Raw genomic sequence first — 16,841 nt, 5'->3', positions numbered from 1 at the left:
TATGTGATCGTTATTGGAAGTACACCGACAGAAATGTTTTTAGTGTAAAACATAATGACAGTCATCCGGCAGGTCGGTTATCTAGTGGGCAGGAGTGGGTTTGGGAATTTCCGGAGGCAGATAATCACATTAGATGCAGGGACTTTGTTAAAGGGCTTTAGAGCTGACACGCCATGCGTCTGTGCCAGCGGTGGTGGTCCCCGTGTCAACTCTTTATACTCTGACGATGAACGACCACGTTTCTACGTCACCATGACTGCGATGACGCAGAGGGTGGAGCACACTGTGAAGAAAAAGGGTTCAAAGGATCTGAGTTAAGTCTGTTTTATATGTTTTTAAATGTTTTAGGATCTGGTGCTGCTGTCTTGGCCCTCCTGGAAAGGATTATTACAATTTGTTTATGAGTGTTCGAATATATAATTACGCCTAATGTATTCCTGCATGGAGGAACTCAATTCAGTTTGAGTTTTAAAGAGCCTTTGATTTACAAATGCACTTGAAATATTATATTTAAAAAAATTCAAAACGGCTGGCGTTTTGCAGGGTGAGCTTTTCCAAAAAAAATAACAGAATTAAAAATGTGTATAGGCTATGCATTGATAACATCAAGCATATTTATTTATGATCCATCTCGAAAATGGGATGGCTCAATTAGTCTCTCTCAGTAATTAGGTCGAGGCGTTATAGACCCACCACAACGTCCACAAAGCACCCTCTGGTGAACCATCCCTTTCTGTGTGTAGTCTGCTCTGCACAGGCCTCGCTGCTCTGCGCGCAACAGCACCGCCGCGCCGCGGCCCCGACCAGGAAGTGAATTTGAAGAAAATAAGCGACTGTGGAGGTAGAATGACATAGAGGGGGAGAGGTGGGAGAGAAGCAAGCGGAGAAAGAAGAGACCAACGGAGGGAGGGATCGACCCTGTTTCTGGACCTGTATTGAGCTGCTCCCCTCTTGGATATAGGGCATAACACACCGCCAAAAAAATGCTCATAAAGGAATTGTAAGTAGCTGTGTGTGCATGTGTGAGTGTGTGTGTGTGAGAGAGAGAGCGCGCGCGTTTATCCGTCAGGTTTCGCAGCGCTGACATTGTGGCCGGTCGCCTGAGAGTGGAATTACAAGAGTGCGGCCAGGGGGATGTCGACATCCCGTATCTTCTCGACTCCCGTGTCCGTCATCATTTCCATCCATGCGACACTCCATCACCCAAAAAAGCATTCACCCGAATAAACCGAGGGATATAAAAGTAGATGCAGAGGCTGTCGATGCACCAGCAGCCGGCGCATGCATGGCTGTGCCCTTCACATTTTGCATCACGATCCGTCAACTGAAATCGGGAGGCTAAACGTCCTTTGCGCTGGTGTTAAAATAACGGATGCTCTATAGGAGTGGTGGTGCTGGGGGACTAATGGCTGGTGTAAGCCGCGCCGTGCCAGCGTCCATCCCTGTAAGCCGCTGTGGCCATGTTATTGATGCGCGGTGAAGGTGAAACGACTGATGGAGCATTCCGGCATTTACCTCTGGTGGAATGGAGATGGCGAGGTGTAGAGGGATCCCCGGGTGGGGTAACGGGGTGGGAGTGGGCAGGAATAAGGGAGCTGGTTGCACAGCTTTTTGGCACACAAAAAACAACGGCTGCAAATGGCGAGGTTTTGACGCACCGGTCAATTCTGAGAATTTGACAGCTGGGCCGAGGGGACGGGTTGGCACATCAAGTGGGAGCCCGCATGCAGACGGAAAGATTTCAGGGTTTTTTCACTCGTTAGCCTACTTTAACACATTGCTTTTGCAGGCCCCAGTGTTCTGGGTAACTGAGGCCTATTCAGAATCAGCTGGTGGTTGGTATAAGGGGAAGGCCAATGGATTGCAGATACATTGGGATGATAATGTCCATGAGTTATGAAACAAGATATTAGTCATGGTTGTGGACTTCCGACAGTATGGTGGTTCCTTCATTTTCATGCTGTTAACTGGTGTCAGCGCCTGTACACCAGACTTTTATGAGCGAGTGACCCACATATATATATATACAAAAAAGTCAACAGCCTGGTTTCTTCCACGTTAATTGTGTTACAGTATAATTTTAGATGATTTTGCACTCTCTTTTCTACGAAATATCTAAATGTATTCATAATACATGCATTTTTTCCATTTGTATTGTTTATTGTAATTATATGGCAAGGTCAGAGCTCCACTGTACTGTACATTGGCACACATGTTCAGCTATTTGGGAGCTTTAGCCTAAAACACTCTGATCTAGAAAAAAAAAAATCTATACTGATCAGAGTCTGGCTTAAATGGACATACATTAATCAACACTCATTATTGTCTTGATTTCTCACCAAATGTATTCAATCAATTAATGACCCATAGCATAGAATAAAAAAAGCTCAGAATGAGAATGATGGCTTGGCTCAAGATTCAAAGTGATTAGGGAGAGTCTGGGTCTCAGCAGTCTGCCTGGAAATTAATTAAATCGGTCACGATTAAATGCTAAATGCACTTCTACACGCAGTCAACACACAGGCACACGAAGAGACTCGTACACACACACACACACACACACACACACACACACACACACACACATGCATGGGGTCAAGACACAGTGAATTGATCAATGTACTCCTGTAGTACAGACAGTTTTTTTGCTGCACTGACCTAAATCACCACACTTTTTCTCCTGTTCCATGAGCTTTGGCAGGTGTACAGCATCACATGAGCCACTGTACAATGCGTGATGTGATGAAGATAATGGCAGAGAAGCAGGGGAAGAGTGGAGACTGAAAAAGGGATAAGATGATAAGAAAGAGGAAAGACGAACAATGCAGGAGAGAAGAGGGGTGTTTGCTTTCTGGAGCAACAGACAGACACCTGATCTTTCTGTCAAGACCTTTAGAACAAGGAGATTTGAGAGAGAGAGAAAAAGAGAGAGAGAGAGATAGAATGAAAGAAAGAACGGGAGAGAGAGAAAGGGAGAGATGGAGAAAGAGAGAGAAAGAGAGAAAGGGAGAGAGAGAGAAAGAGAGAGAACAGAAAGGTGACTTTAGTCCTTGTTTCACTTAAACCTACATTTTAAGTATTTAAATGTAGCTCTTTTTAACATTTACCTCATATTAAGCCATGCAAAAGACTTATTTTGGGAGATCTGTATTTAGATACTGTAAGTTAAATCCTATTTTAATATTGTCATTTGACATTACAGACTGCCTTCCTTGCAGCATCTGGCCTCCCATCCAACGTCTGGCTGGGACTCAGACCCAGATTACATTCAGTAGCAGCAAGTGGGATGCGGGATTATCTGATTTTGGGCATACATCACACAGATACAAAACCGTCCACAAAGCTGCATACTGTACGTGTGCATTATGTGCTACACAATGTGTCAGAGAAAGGAGGCAGGGGAGTGTGGTTAAGATGCTGCTTCCATCAATATTGTATATATACTCCATACTCTTTATTTGACCACTGACTGTGGTTCAGACTGTGGTTCAGTGGTGACCAGACCCAGGGTCGTCCTTCAATCAGTGGATCGGCGGTTTGATCCCCGGCTCTGCTAGCCCATGTCCATTTGTCCTTAGGCAAGATACTTAACTCCAAATTGCTCCCGTAGCTGTGCCTACGGTGCATGAATGTGTGTGTATATGTTAGTTACTCCTGATAGGCAGGTGGAACCTTAGCCCCTCCCATCAGTGTGTGAATAATGACAAGTAGTGTGAAAGCGCTTTGAGTGGTCGGACGAAAAGTGCTCTACAAGTACAGGTCCATCAATAACTTGTAACCAGAAATATTTCTCTATGGATAAGGATTGTCAAATTGTGAATATATTCATCATTCTAATGCACCAAACTGAAAAACATATTATTATTAATATTTAATATTATTATTATGTTATTATTTAATTCCTCACTGCTCTTAATTTCTACCAATTTCTTAGTAAAAATAACAATGGCTACTAAATTGTGCTGCCGTACATCATACATGTAAATTAAACAGAATAAAAACCAGTAGGGGATGTGTCCTCGTGCATTAGTCTTCACTTCACTGATAATGGATTACTGAGTCACTTTTCATTTATACATATTTATTTGTATGTTCTATCATTATCTTTTATTCTTATATTTTAGTTTCACTGGGCTTGCTGCCACACAGTCAAACTGTGCACAAAGACATGTGTTCTTGGCTCCTTCTGAAAGAGTGCTGCATGGCATGGATGCCATCTTTGTGTTGGTAGTGTGCAATTTATGTGGCCATTTGTTAGCCAGCTCGATTTGGGTGAAACAGAAAAATGTTTGATACAAAACAAAACACGGAACACAAACTGAATGGGATGAATAATCATATGCAGTCTTTAACATTTACATGAGGGGAAACGTGCTGCAGTTTCAGAAACAATGACAATTCAAAAACACATTCAAAATTCCAATATAAATACAACAACAGTATGGTGCTGCAAATGAAAAAAAGCCAAAACAAATAGAGTAAAAGTAAATATGCTGAAAATACAGAAACAATGTAAAGTCAAACACACACAACAGAAGACAACAGAAAGCACTGCAGGTCCACGCCACAGAGCAAAAGTGTCCAGGCCTCTAGGTGGAGCAGTAAGTAGAAAGGCTTAAATTTGTACATTTGGACTTCATCTATTACAATAATATACGTAAATCTGTTGCTCATTTTTAATGTAAAAGATTAAGACCAAATATAAAAAATTAGTGCATACCTTTTTATGTAGCCTCTTTAGTAAGTTTAAGTAATTAAAGTTTATTATTCACATATCAAAAACATACACTCTCTTTTGTCTGGTGTCTCTGTCTCTCTCTCTCTCTCTCTCTCTCTCTCTCTCTCTCTCTCTCTCTCTCTCTCTCTCTCTCTCTCTCACTATGTATTTCTGCTCCATTTATTTTGGGGTTTGCGTGTTTATGGCTGCATTGTTTCTGTATTGTATTTGGTTTGGCTTTGTGCAGCAAGTTTTTCTAATGAAAATGTTTTAGGCCACTGTAGTGCGTTTGCCCACCGTCATTTTAGGTGCAGTAGAGCCGCTGTCAGATGTCAGTCATAAATATTGTGAAAATTATAGAAAACAATGATGAAGGTTTCAGCAGCAGTATCCACAGACAACACCTAAAACATTAGGAAGAAGAGCAAATAATCCCATCAATGCCCTCATATAACCTCTGATAGAAACTGTTCTAAACCTTGTTAGGAGAAACTTCTCAGCCTGAAAACCAGCTCGGTTTTTGCATTTTATCTCGTTGTTGTCTTGCTTCAGTGAAGTATATTCTCATTTCCTCCTGAGAACAGTAAAGAATATATCATGTATCCTCTCCTGGTGACTCAGTGTTACAGGGGTAAAGTAAAATATGTGAATCTTATATTTTTTTCCCATTCAGTGTGGAACCTACGCTTGACTTGATTATACGATTATTCATAAAAGATGTGTCATGCCAAAGAACAGAATCACGTCCTTGACATTTATTGAGCAGAAACATCATAAGTATACTCATTACTCTGTGAGAAGTAAAATTCCTCAAAAAAAAACAACGTTTTCCTTGTCATATAGTGTTCATATAGCTCATATATTTCCTCATTACAAATGAGGGGCTTCCTCCAGCTCCGCTGAAGCGCTCTCTAAGATCAGCATCACAGAGGGGACGCATGTTTGTCAGATAATTGGTGTCCAGATCGCTATTGAACTGAATGCTTAAAGATGTCAGTTTATGTTGTCAGTATGTCACTCACAAGAGTTCTCCAGGCTAACCCGCTTCACAAGTGTGTTAATACCGAATTAAAGCATGATTAATGTCATATTATAATGCCAATAAGGAATTCAGGAACACAGATTTTCTTTCTCTCACACAGGCCAATCAATCATATGCTGTGCAAGTACAGGGAACCTGTTGTTGATTGTCACCTTCTTTTTCCTTCTCTACCAGTCGAGTGATTCTTCCTATCTCTGTGGAGGAGGTAAGTTTCATTTCAGTATATTTCAGTGTGTGTGTGTGTGTGTGTGTGTGTGTGTGTGTGTGTGTGTGTGTGTGTGTGTGTGTGTGTGTGTGTAGTGTGTGTGTGTGTGTGTGTGTGTGTGTGTGTGTGTGTGTGTGTGTGTGTGTGTGTGTTAGCTAAAATGGCTCAAGGCTTAGCTTTTGTTATCTGATTCTTTAGTTTGCAAGAGTGAAGCACAAGTGCCTGCCATCAGTAAAGCTGTTCTTTTCTGAGTGGCCTTTGGACTCTAGCATGTGTTTATATGTATGCTCTAACACACACATAAGGCCTTTTGTATCTGATGTATCATATGTCCACTCTTTGCATATGTAGGAAAATGCATCAGGGATCACCTTGTGAGAGAAACTCTTCATCATATTAAAGAGGGTTCCAGCTGTGAACCAACGGAGTGAGCACAGTCTTTCATTGTCCTTGTCCTCTTTTTCTCTCTCTCTCTCTGTCCCCTGCTATCTTCACTTCCATTGCAGTTTGCTCTATTCAGACCTGCATCGTAAATGAGTCACCTGAAACTACTTCTGTGCACTTCCTCTGTACATCATTCCCTACCCATCCTTCGCTGTCGCCCACATATTTATGTACTTACCAGAGAGTAATCCACTTTTGGTAGAGATATTTGATTGGTGCTGTCTATTCATGATAAATAAGACAGCACAGGCCCTATGCATTGTGCCACGTCAATGCCACAGGAAGCCCTGAGAAATATCTTGCGACTGCTCAGATCTGTGCATGCACTCATTTTAAATGTGACTCAAAAGCACGAGGCAGTGAACAGAGAAACATGTCCCTCGGATGTATTCTCCTTGCATTTCCTCTGGCTCATGGAGGCTTTAGGTCTACACATGTTACTTCTCATTAGCTGTGTGTGTTTGTAGCCTGTAGATCTTAATCATATCTCTACGTAATGAGGCAGGTTTCCTTCCTTTGAGCAGGAAGCCCGGAAATTGTGTGGCGGTCAGCATGCAGTGTCACAATTAGATGCCGAACAACATACTAAAAGAGAATTATTTGACTAAAATGTGACGCACACAGCCTGAATACAGTTGAGTAACGTCCCCTGTCTCTTGAACCACGTGTGCTCCCTCTGCCCTTGAATCACGTCCCTCCAGAGCTTCATCTTCTCTGTCTTCCTCTCTACATCCCAACTCTTTTGGGTGAGGTTTAAGCCATCATCAAATATGATGTTCTTTCTTTCATTTCTTTCACTGCTTGAATTTGATTCTTTAAAACAAAAAAGACTAATGGGATGACTACAGATGAATCCGTTTTATTTTTGTGGTGTACCTGTTGAATGAATCTGCTCCAGCTGTTGATACCCCTGGAGAGTTTACTGAATTACATCGCCTCTAGGTTAACTCCCTCCCAGGAGCAGATTTTAACCTAAAGTGTTTAATTTTGTGAACAAATGAATTTCTGGTCATTCTGGTCACTGAACATGGGCTCACCTCACAATGCAAGGTTGAATTGTATGTGCCCAACACTGTTACCCAGGAGGCTTTGCTGGTCCTACATCTTATTTATTTAGTCGGCAGTTTCTGTGTCTGCAGCTGACTTGAGGGAACAGTCTCTCTGTTGCTCTACATTAGAAATAGTGTCTAGAAATTGAATCCAGAGACCATCACGATCACAATTATTCCGTCTTTATTTCATCTTAGTGTTCACATTAAGTGAAGGTCATATAAATCAGTTTGGCAAAGGTTATTTTGGTCATTGTCTTTTTGCCTTTCATTGCTGTTCCTGTGGAGTCATAACCTTTTAAATGAGCACAGAAGGTCCAAAGGTCATGGTTGAAAGGAGCAGGCTTTTCTTTGGTCATCTTCCTAACATCCAAAAGTCCTCAGGTAGCTTAACAACTGATGCAGTAGTGTCCGAGTGTCCAAATCTCCTCTCAATTTAAGGAGAAAACCTTAGGCTGTGGAGGAAAATCTACTTAACAGTTTCAATAACATTAAAAGATGTGTTGCAAAAAGTAAAAACATTACATGTATCCATAGGAGATGATTTTATGTGAGTATTTCGCTGTTTTTCAAGGTGAAGAAATCCACCATATCCTTCAAGTCAAGCACTTATTCTAGTAAAAACATTGTAGTTATGATGGAGTTAAATAGAAAACATGTCAGCAATCCAAAACATCAATGTTAGGTGTTTTATCAGAGAGAGAGAGAAACCATCTCTCTGGAATAGTAAATATGTACCAATGTTCAAACAAACTGTCCATTTCTTATTTATTTTTAATTGTTTTCATCACAGTTTATTTCTTTACGACATGTGTGCGTTTGTTGTGCTTCTCAAAAACACTAAAGCAGGTAAATAGGTGGATTTTTAGAACCTTTATAATGTTTTGTTATTTTCCATTTTACCTTGTTTTATGTATTGACAGTTATCAGTGATGTGCTTTTGATCACCATTTGACTTAGTTAAGTTAGTTAAAACAGGATACTCACACACTGCTTGTATTACTTAGTACTTATTACATAACTAATGACGACACACTTTTCAGTGTAAAAATCCATTCTAGTACCGAGATAGTTTTGGGGTTTTCTCTGGGAATTGTGTTGGCTTGTTACATGTGTGTTACAAAAGTAACACACATGTAACTCATGGTTTGATTTGACATACAACCTTCTAAAGTAGAAACAACAATAGAACAGAAAGAATATCTGTAATCCTTCTCCCGTGAAAATTATGTGTAAAGACTACATTGACTTGTTTCATCTTTGTGATGTTGTAAGTGTATCTGCGCTCTGGTCCAGCTTTGTGCAGAGGTTATATGGAGGATTAGAGGTGATTAAGAAATGAAAGGAGCCATTGTCCTGTGTTTAAACACTCGCATGCACACTCGGGACCAGGAAGATGGGGAATAGGAGGAAGACAGGGGTGAAAGAAGGATAATGTGTACAGTTTGGAGCCAGTTTAAGGAAACAAGCTGGGTGCAACAAAAACATTTTGATGAGTATGAAGGCAAGAACAAGAGTGTGTGGGAGAGATTATGAGGATGCAGGGACAAGGAAAGGACAAGGTAGAGATCAGGAAAAGGATCAGAGGAAAAAGTAATCCACCACTTTTGACTGAAAAAGAAAAAAAGATATATGTTACTGGAAAGCTGCTTGTTTCTCCCTTTAAACACACTTTATTCCTCATTCTAACCTATTTTTCACTCTGTTTTTAGTACCAGGTTGGCCAACTGTACTCTGTAGCCGAGGCCAGTAAGAATGAGACGGGTGGAGGAGAAGGAGTGGAGGTGCTAAAAAATGAGCCCTACGAGAAAGATGGAGAGAAGGGACAGTACACACACAAAATCTACCATTTGCAGAGGTAAGCAGTTGTCTGACAGGATTAAAAGTTCACTCAGGAAGACTACTTCATTCATCTCTCCCTCGAGGCTGCACCTCTTGGCTCTTCTCCCTTTGTACATTTCTCCGCTTCAGTGTGTTATCCCACCACTTTAAAGTGGTGGGATAACACCCTCTTTCACTCTGAGCAGTTTAGTAAGTTTAAACTACTTTTTTCAGGAATAGTTCGACATTTTCGGGAAAATTGTTTATTTGCTTGGTCACCAAGAGTTAGATTAAAAGGTGTGTCTGAATACCGGCAGTAGCCACGTCAGTTTATCTTAGCATAAAGACAGCAAGCAGGGGGGAACTTGGCTCTGCCCAAACCTTAAATAAGACTAGCTGTTAAGTCATGCTAGTGGCTCTGTTGGCCCGTACTTTGTGGTGCTCTGAGCTAAATGTTATTGTTAGCATGCTAACATGTTGATGCTAAGCAGGTATAATGTTTACCATATTCAATATCTTAGTTTAGCGTGCTAGCTGTTCCCACCTGCTTCCAAACTAAGCTAAGCTAAGCTAATCACCATTTAATCACACTGTGTATCAAAATCAAATCTTGATTTTATTAAATAACTATGCTTGGACCGCTTTAACCTAATACCTTCTGATAAAAAATATAGAAATAATAGATAATTAAAATACTATTTGACTTACCTTGGTCTGTTCTCTCTTCACTTCGCTGTCTTGCAGTAAAGTGCCGTCATTCGTCAGAATGTTGGCTCCAGCTTCAGCTCTCAACATCCACGAGAAAGCCTGGAACGCATACCCATACTGTCGCACAGGTAGCCTACACACACACACACACACACACACACACACACACACACACACACACACACAACCACACACACACACACACACACACACACACATTTAAAATAAGAAGTGTGAGGACTCCATAATACAATTAAAAGAATACATTTCACAGTCACATTATTTTTTTGCTATGCTTGAAATCTAAACATTTATCCATTGATCTACTTGAAGGTCCAATCAAGGTCCCAGAAGGAAGTCACATCTCCCACACTACCTTTTAATCCACTGAGCATGGATTCATAGGATGCTATCTCTATTGCATCGACCAAAGGTTTTTGTCATCTGGAGAGTTTTCCAATGCCTTCAAATAATCAAGGCGGTTTCCACTCCACTGACCAAAATAACTGAAAACCCACATTTTGACGTCATGCAATGCACATAAACTTTAATGGACTGTTATGTGTGAACACAGTTGACTCAAATTACTTAGGGGTCAGATATATGCTGATCTGTCAAGGGGATTGTTGTTGTGTTTGAATCTCTCTGTCTCTCTGTCTCTGGGTTTCTGTCACCTTGAAGTAGTAGTTGAATTATTAACTGTGCATGTCCAGTGAGAAGAGCCATGCAATCACTCAAGCCTTTAAGGATGAGATCACACACACACACACACACACACACACACACACACACACACACACACACACACACACACACACACACACACACACACACACACACACACACACACACACTAACAGCTGCCAGACAGCCATCTTTCATACAAACACACGGGACAGTCAAAGACACAACCTGAACCTACACACAATTCCCCTCCTCTTCCTCTGTACATTGTCCAATACCCTAAATGCTATTACATTTCTCAAATGTTCCTCAACTGCATTGCTTTATTTCTTTCTCTGTGTTTGTTCCTCCGCTTTCTTTCATCTGGCTCTGCAGTTATCACTGTAAGTATTTTCTTTTCTTTTCCACCCACAGATTGCATGTGTGTTGACATAAAGGGAACTTGGATGCCAATAGAGGCAACAAATTAAGCAGAAAGTTGAGAAAGAAATGTTATCTATTTCAGCGACACAACAGCAGCAGCAGGGATCTGTGTTTGTGTCGGTGTGTGTATGAGAGACTGACCTGTGTCAATTGTATTAATGTTTTTTCACTTGCATGCATTTAATTCTGAAGTTGTACTGTTCCCTTGCCACTCAGGATTATTTCTCTTTTCTCTGCAGAACGAGTATATGAAAGATAACTTCCTGATCAAGATTGAGACATGGCACAAACCTGACACGGGACACCTCGAAAATGTAATGAGTAAAGACTTTATTGAGCTGAGGAGGTGCATGCATGTATTTAAGTAGCATGAAGATTTTTATGTTTTTGGGATGACTTAAAACAATGCACGTGGCAAAGAAGTGCTCATTTTATTCCACTATTGGTAAATATTACATTTCCATTTCCTCTCATGCAAGAAGTTTAGTGAAAATATTTCACACTACTTCAGTCTGTGTTGGTCCTCTTATTAAAAATTGCTCTATGAATACTTGTGCAGGACTTAACCAAAACCCCTAGTTATATGGCTTCCATAGTTACTTTGGGACAGTGCTACTATATATAAATGGACATGTTCATGGAAAAAAACAGTGAGCATGCAAAACTACAAAAAAGAGCTCCACTAATTACCAGAGAAATCTGTCGCCCATGCATATTTGTACTTGTATTATATGGGCTTACAAAATGTATTTATCCTTTCTCTGTTGGATGTGGGCTGCCTGCAGAGATTTGTGCCTCTATCCAGCTGTGCTCTGTGCTGCTGTTTCAGGTACACGGTTTGGATGCAGAAACCTGGAAGAAAGTGGATAAAGTCTATATTGATATCGCAGACAGAAGCCAAGTGGATTCGAAGGTGAAAACATTTAACATTGAGACGATTACAGCGTCTAGATCTCGTAGTTTTGGTGTCACCTCATCCATGTTGTTTATTCTGTTTTTTTCCTGCCTCTCTCCAGGACTACAAGCCAGAGGAGGACCCTTGCAGGTACAAGTCAGTGAAGACAGGACGAGGCCCTCTAGGACCAGATTGGAAGGTACAGTGTCTTGTTGTTAGTTTCTCAGTTGGTTGAGACACATTTGAAGCCAACTGTGGGGGTAGGACCGTGGACATACAGTACGTTGTGATAGATGAAACAATGCATTTTTTTTTTGGTCAGTTTAATCTCTAACACTGTTTATTGTCAAACAACTGAATGCACACAACAGAGGAGAAGTCTTTGTCTTTGTCTTTTTCTTCATCTTGAATCTTCTTTTTTTTTTTTGGTGGTGGTCCTTGGTCTTTTGAACTCTGGTCTTCTTGAGAGATGGAGAAACACAGTTACAAAACAATGCTTTTACAAGCACAACCACAAACCTTAAACATGTACTTTAACATCCAAACTGTATCTTTGCGACAACTAAAACTTCTCCTTACATTGGTTGATGTTAACAATGTTGCCGGCACCAAAGCCTCCTGCGTTGTACCCAATCTCTGTGTTGGTTGCGTTGCCAATATTAATTTCAACTCCTTTTCCTCCTGTCGGTTTACAAAGGAAAATAAATCAAATGCAATCACATAAAAGGTTCATCTTTAAACTGTCGTGTACATATTCTAGTCTCATACATTGGTCAGATATCATGAAAGTGTCCGCTACAAGCCCCTCCCCCAAACTCACCGTTCACGTTGCAGTTGTTCCCGACCCCGATGTCTCCTGTGTTGGATCCAGCTGTCATCTTACCGATGTTGCCAATACCTATTTGGACTCCTTCCCCTCCTGTGTAAATACATCAATAATAAACTGAACAGAATAGAATATATATATATATTTATCAGAATGATAGAAAATATTGGCCAGGCCAATAATAAGTGTCAACAGAAAAATTGTCCTATCAGGCCTTCCTGGGTCTTTGTACCTGAAGCGACATGCCTCCACAAACTCTGCCACTTGCATTTTTACAACAAAATAGAAATCATGACTCTGCCCATTATTTTCTCAGCAATGTGAGACGGAGAACTCACCCGTCACATTGCAGGTGTTCTTAGCACCGATGTCTCCGGAGTTGGATCCAGCATTCATTTTACTTACGTTGCCAATTGCATCTGTTTCTCTTCTCGTGCACTGATTTGCTTAAACTGAACATCAGAGTTATTTTGTCTTACCGTGGTTCAACATGCTAAAATATCCAACATGTCGCCGACAAGCAGATTAGTGTCAACGTTGCGGGACACACTGCATAAACTAGAAACACAGACGCTCACTCACAGCCCAAAATCGTCCGTTGGCCTGGTGAGTCAGGGCCTTAGCACAACTACCCACTAGCACTTTGTGGATATTCCAGTATTGTTATTTACTCAATTTAAATTTGAGAATTGTAGGTCAACAAACAAGTAAACACAGGTCGTCAGTATTTCCAAAGTCGTGGCTCTGACTGTGACTGTAAAACTAAATCAAAATATATTTTATAGCCCAGACATCTTTGTTATCACTTTAAAAATCCCTCTATGTATATTTGTGCACTTGCAGAAGGAACTTCCTAAGAAGACAGACTGCCCACACATGTGTGCCTACAAACTGGTCACTGTCAAATTCAAGTGGTGGGGCCTGCAAAATAAAGTGGAGAGCTTCATTCAAAAGGTGGGTTTACAGTGTGGATCTCGTGATCATTATGACATCCAGGTAGTCCCAGGTCAACGTCTGCTACTGAGGAGGGATTGTTGGCAAACTGTTGAACATGATCTTGCAGGACAGACCTTGGTTGTGTGTGTGTGTGTGTGTGTGTGTGTGTGTGTGTGTGTGTGTGTGTGTGTGTGTGTGTGTCATATCCTGTGCATGCATACAGTACATACAGTGTCTCACATCTTGCTAGCTTGAGGTTACAGTGGAAAAGTACCACCCACTACTATGTACTACTACGTATGGGCTGCACCAGCCTCTAGTGGATAAACTGGGTAAAGCAGGATGGAATTAAACAGCTTGACTTTATCATTTTGACTAAATAATTCAGCTTACTTTATTCAAAACACTATATGACTTTCTCTTTATTCTCACATGTTGTTTCACAGCAAGAGAAGCGTTTGTTCACTAACTTCCACCGTCAGCTGTTCTGCTGGATTGACAAGTGGATTGACTTGAACATGGAAGACATTCGTCGCATGGAGGAGGAGACACGCAAGGAGCTAGATGAGGTGAGAAAAATAGGTTTTCCTAAGTCAGTAGATATATGAGTAAAACAACAATTAGTAAATCCATTATAGTCTTAGATTCCTGAAGCAGGACAGGCTCTGAGGACAAGCTCATGCTTGAATGAGAATGTGAATTATCATTCAGCTACAACATTTCTGTGTCTGATCTGTTTGTCTTGTGTGCGTCAGATGAGAGTGAAGGACCCAGTGAAAGGGATGGTGGCTCTAGAGGACTGAGGTTGTGTTGGACCGTGAATGCTGCTGCTAATCAGGTTACAGGAATTTAACTGTTTTGTTTCATGGTAGCTCAAGTATTTGTTTGACTGTCTGTCTGTACACACATACCGTTATGATCGATTATTTATTTACATAGTGGAAAGTTTTTGTGTGTGTATGCTCTTACCTCTTTCTGTCTCTTTCAGACCAGACTACCCAGACACCAGCGGATTCACATCCTACGTCTATTCCTACTGACACATCTGACCGGCTGGTCCAACTCCCCGCTTGCCCCTCCTTCCCCCGGTACAATCTGGTTTTCAGGGACCTGGACCCAGTAAACTCCCAGTTTTCAGATGATCTCCTCCACCACATCCCACCTCCCTCGAGTCCCATTCATAATTTGTTTTTCCATCCAGTGTCCTCATCTTATTAAGTGCTCTGAGGCCTCCAGTAGCAACAGATCTTGTCAATCAGTCCTCTCTTTCTCTCTCTCTCAGTCCCGAAAGTGTTCTACACTACAGAGAATTATGTCATTTATCTCTGCAATCTAGAATTTATTTCTATTTAAGATATCCTATTGGTGTATATATATATAGTATACCGTATACCGGGGAGCTGAATAATTGTATTGAAATATATATATACACATGCATATATATATATATGTATATATATATATATATACATATATATATATGTATATATATATATACATATATATATATATATGCATATATATATATATGTATATATATATATATATACATATATATATATATACATATATATATATATATATATATATATATATATATGTATATATATATATATATATATATATACATAAATTTAAATATATATGAACAGGGTTTTTTAAAAGATTTTGTCTGTAACTTAGTCTGTGGATGTTTTTTTTTTCAGAACAAGCTCTATCTGCTCAGTGTTGAGTTTTAATCCTGTGATTATTTTATTTTTTGATTTGTCATAATACCTCCTACTCTCCATTTGTGTCATGTTATATACAGTGTTTCCTTTTATTGTTCAAACCAATTAGCAAGTTTATAAACCACCGCTGTAAGGTTGGGATTGTGCTCAGAGAAGTTATGTTGTCTCTGCTGTACTCCTGACCACCAGATATGATTTATTCCCAGTATCTTCCTTAATATGTTGAGGCATCCATTGGAGTGTGTGTGTGTGTGTGTGTGTGTGTGTGTGTGTGTGTGTGTGTGTGTGTGTGTGTGTGTGTGTGTGTGTGCGTGTGTTTGTGTGTGTTTGTGTGTGTGACTGGGTGGTTCTGTAGCATTGTAAATTCATTAAGGTTTCTAGACATGTTTAAAATGTTCCTCTCTCTAGACCATTTCTAGGTCTTCAGTTTAATCAGGTAGGGAGTGCAGTAATTTATGTAATTTAAACCTACAGCAGTACACACATATAGAACAACATATAACACACACATAGAATACAATATATAAGTAAAATGGGTCACAGACTTCACATCATTTTTGCTGAAAAACTCAGTGATTCAAACATTAGCAGCCATCATCACTACACAGCTCCGGACGCTCTCTGTAGATAGATAAATGGTTATTTGAAAGTAAAACTGTATGTGATCTGCCTCAGTTCTTGCCCTGTCGCCCATTCTGTCACCTCCAGTGGATAAATGGTCTTATCCAGCGATAGCAATAACTACCATGACACGTTGGTCTCTCCTTCTATCATCACAAATGTAATCTTAGTCTACTGTTTGCTCCTATGCTGAAACCAGTAAAGCAGAGCCCAAGCTGAAAGTCAAGGATGGTTTAGGTGTTGACTTATTATTTATTAAATGCTGGTTTTATTGTGTTTGTCTTTGGATGAGGCAGATTTATCTCCTACTGGAATCTGAAGCCTGTTACGTGTAGTGTGGTTTTTCGGTATATGAGTGTACATGAGTGACGTACAGTAGTGTCTTTGAAAATATCTGATGCTGGCTTGTGAAGAAGGGAGGAAGTAATGGAGATATAGGTGTGATGACAGCAGCCACTAACCTTCCTCCTCTTGTTGACGTCTGTTTGGCCTCCTTTGTCCTCCGTTACTTGCGTTATCCATCCTCTGTTTACCCTCCCTACACATCTTATAACAGCGTGGAAACTTTAAAAAGCAAACAACGGAGAGTGTCAAAAAAATAATACTGATTTAGATCACCCAGATTTATACATTTGGATCACGTCATGGCCAAAACAACAGAATGAGTATACAGTCATACACAATCTAATTGAATGTTTAAGACTATGAATATCAGTTCCACTGAAGGGCTTTTCAAACAA

The 16,841-nt window shown here is 40.3% G+C and overlaps 1 protein-coding gene across 1 annotated transcript; it reads left to right on the top strand.

Annotated features, from left to right (window-relative positions):
* Positions 1–983: 983 nt before the first annotated feature.
* On the top strand, positions 984–14,553 carry pitpnab (phosphatidylinositol transfer protein, alpha b; the record flags this gene model as incomplete). The annotated part of the gene is made up of 10 exons (XM_079234800.1): positions 984–1,000; positions 5,934–5,964; positions 9,170–9,315; positions 10,023–10,114; positions 11,310–11,407; positions 11,923–12,006; positions 12,110–12,187; positions 13,658–13,768; positions 14,197–14,319; positions 14,506–14,553. 10 exons carry the CDS (start codon positions 984–986, stop codon positions 14,551–14,553), a joined length of 828 nt encoding a protein of 275 aa, XP_079090926.1.
* Between the last annotated feature and the right edge of the window lie 2,288 nt (positions 14,554–16,841).

Source organism: Taurulus bubalis, assembly GCF_910589615.1.
Source record: "Taurulus bubalis genome assembly, chromosome: 2".
Classification (NCBI taxonomy): domain Eukaryota; kingdom Metazoa; phylum Chordata; class Actinopteri; order Perciformes; family Cottidae; genus Taurulus; species Taurulus bubalis.
This window is presented reverse-complemented; position numbering and strand designations above follow the sequence as displayed.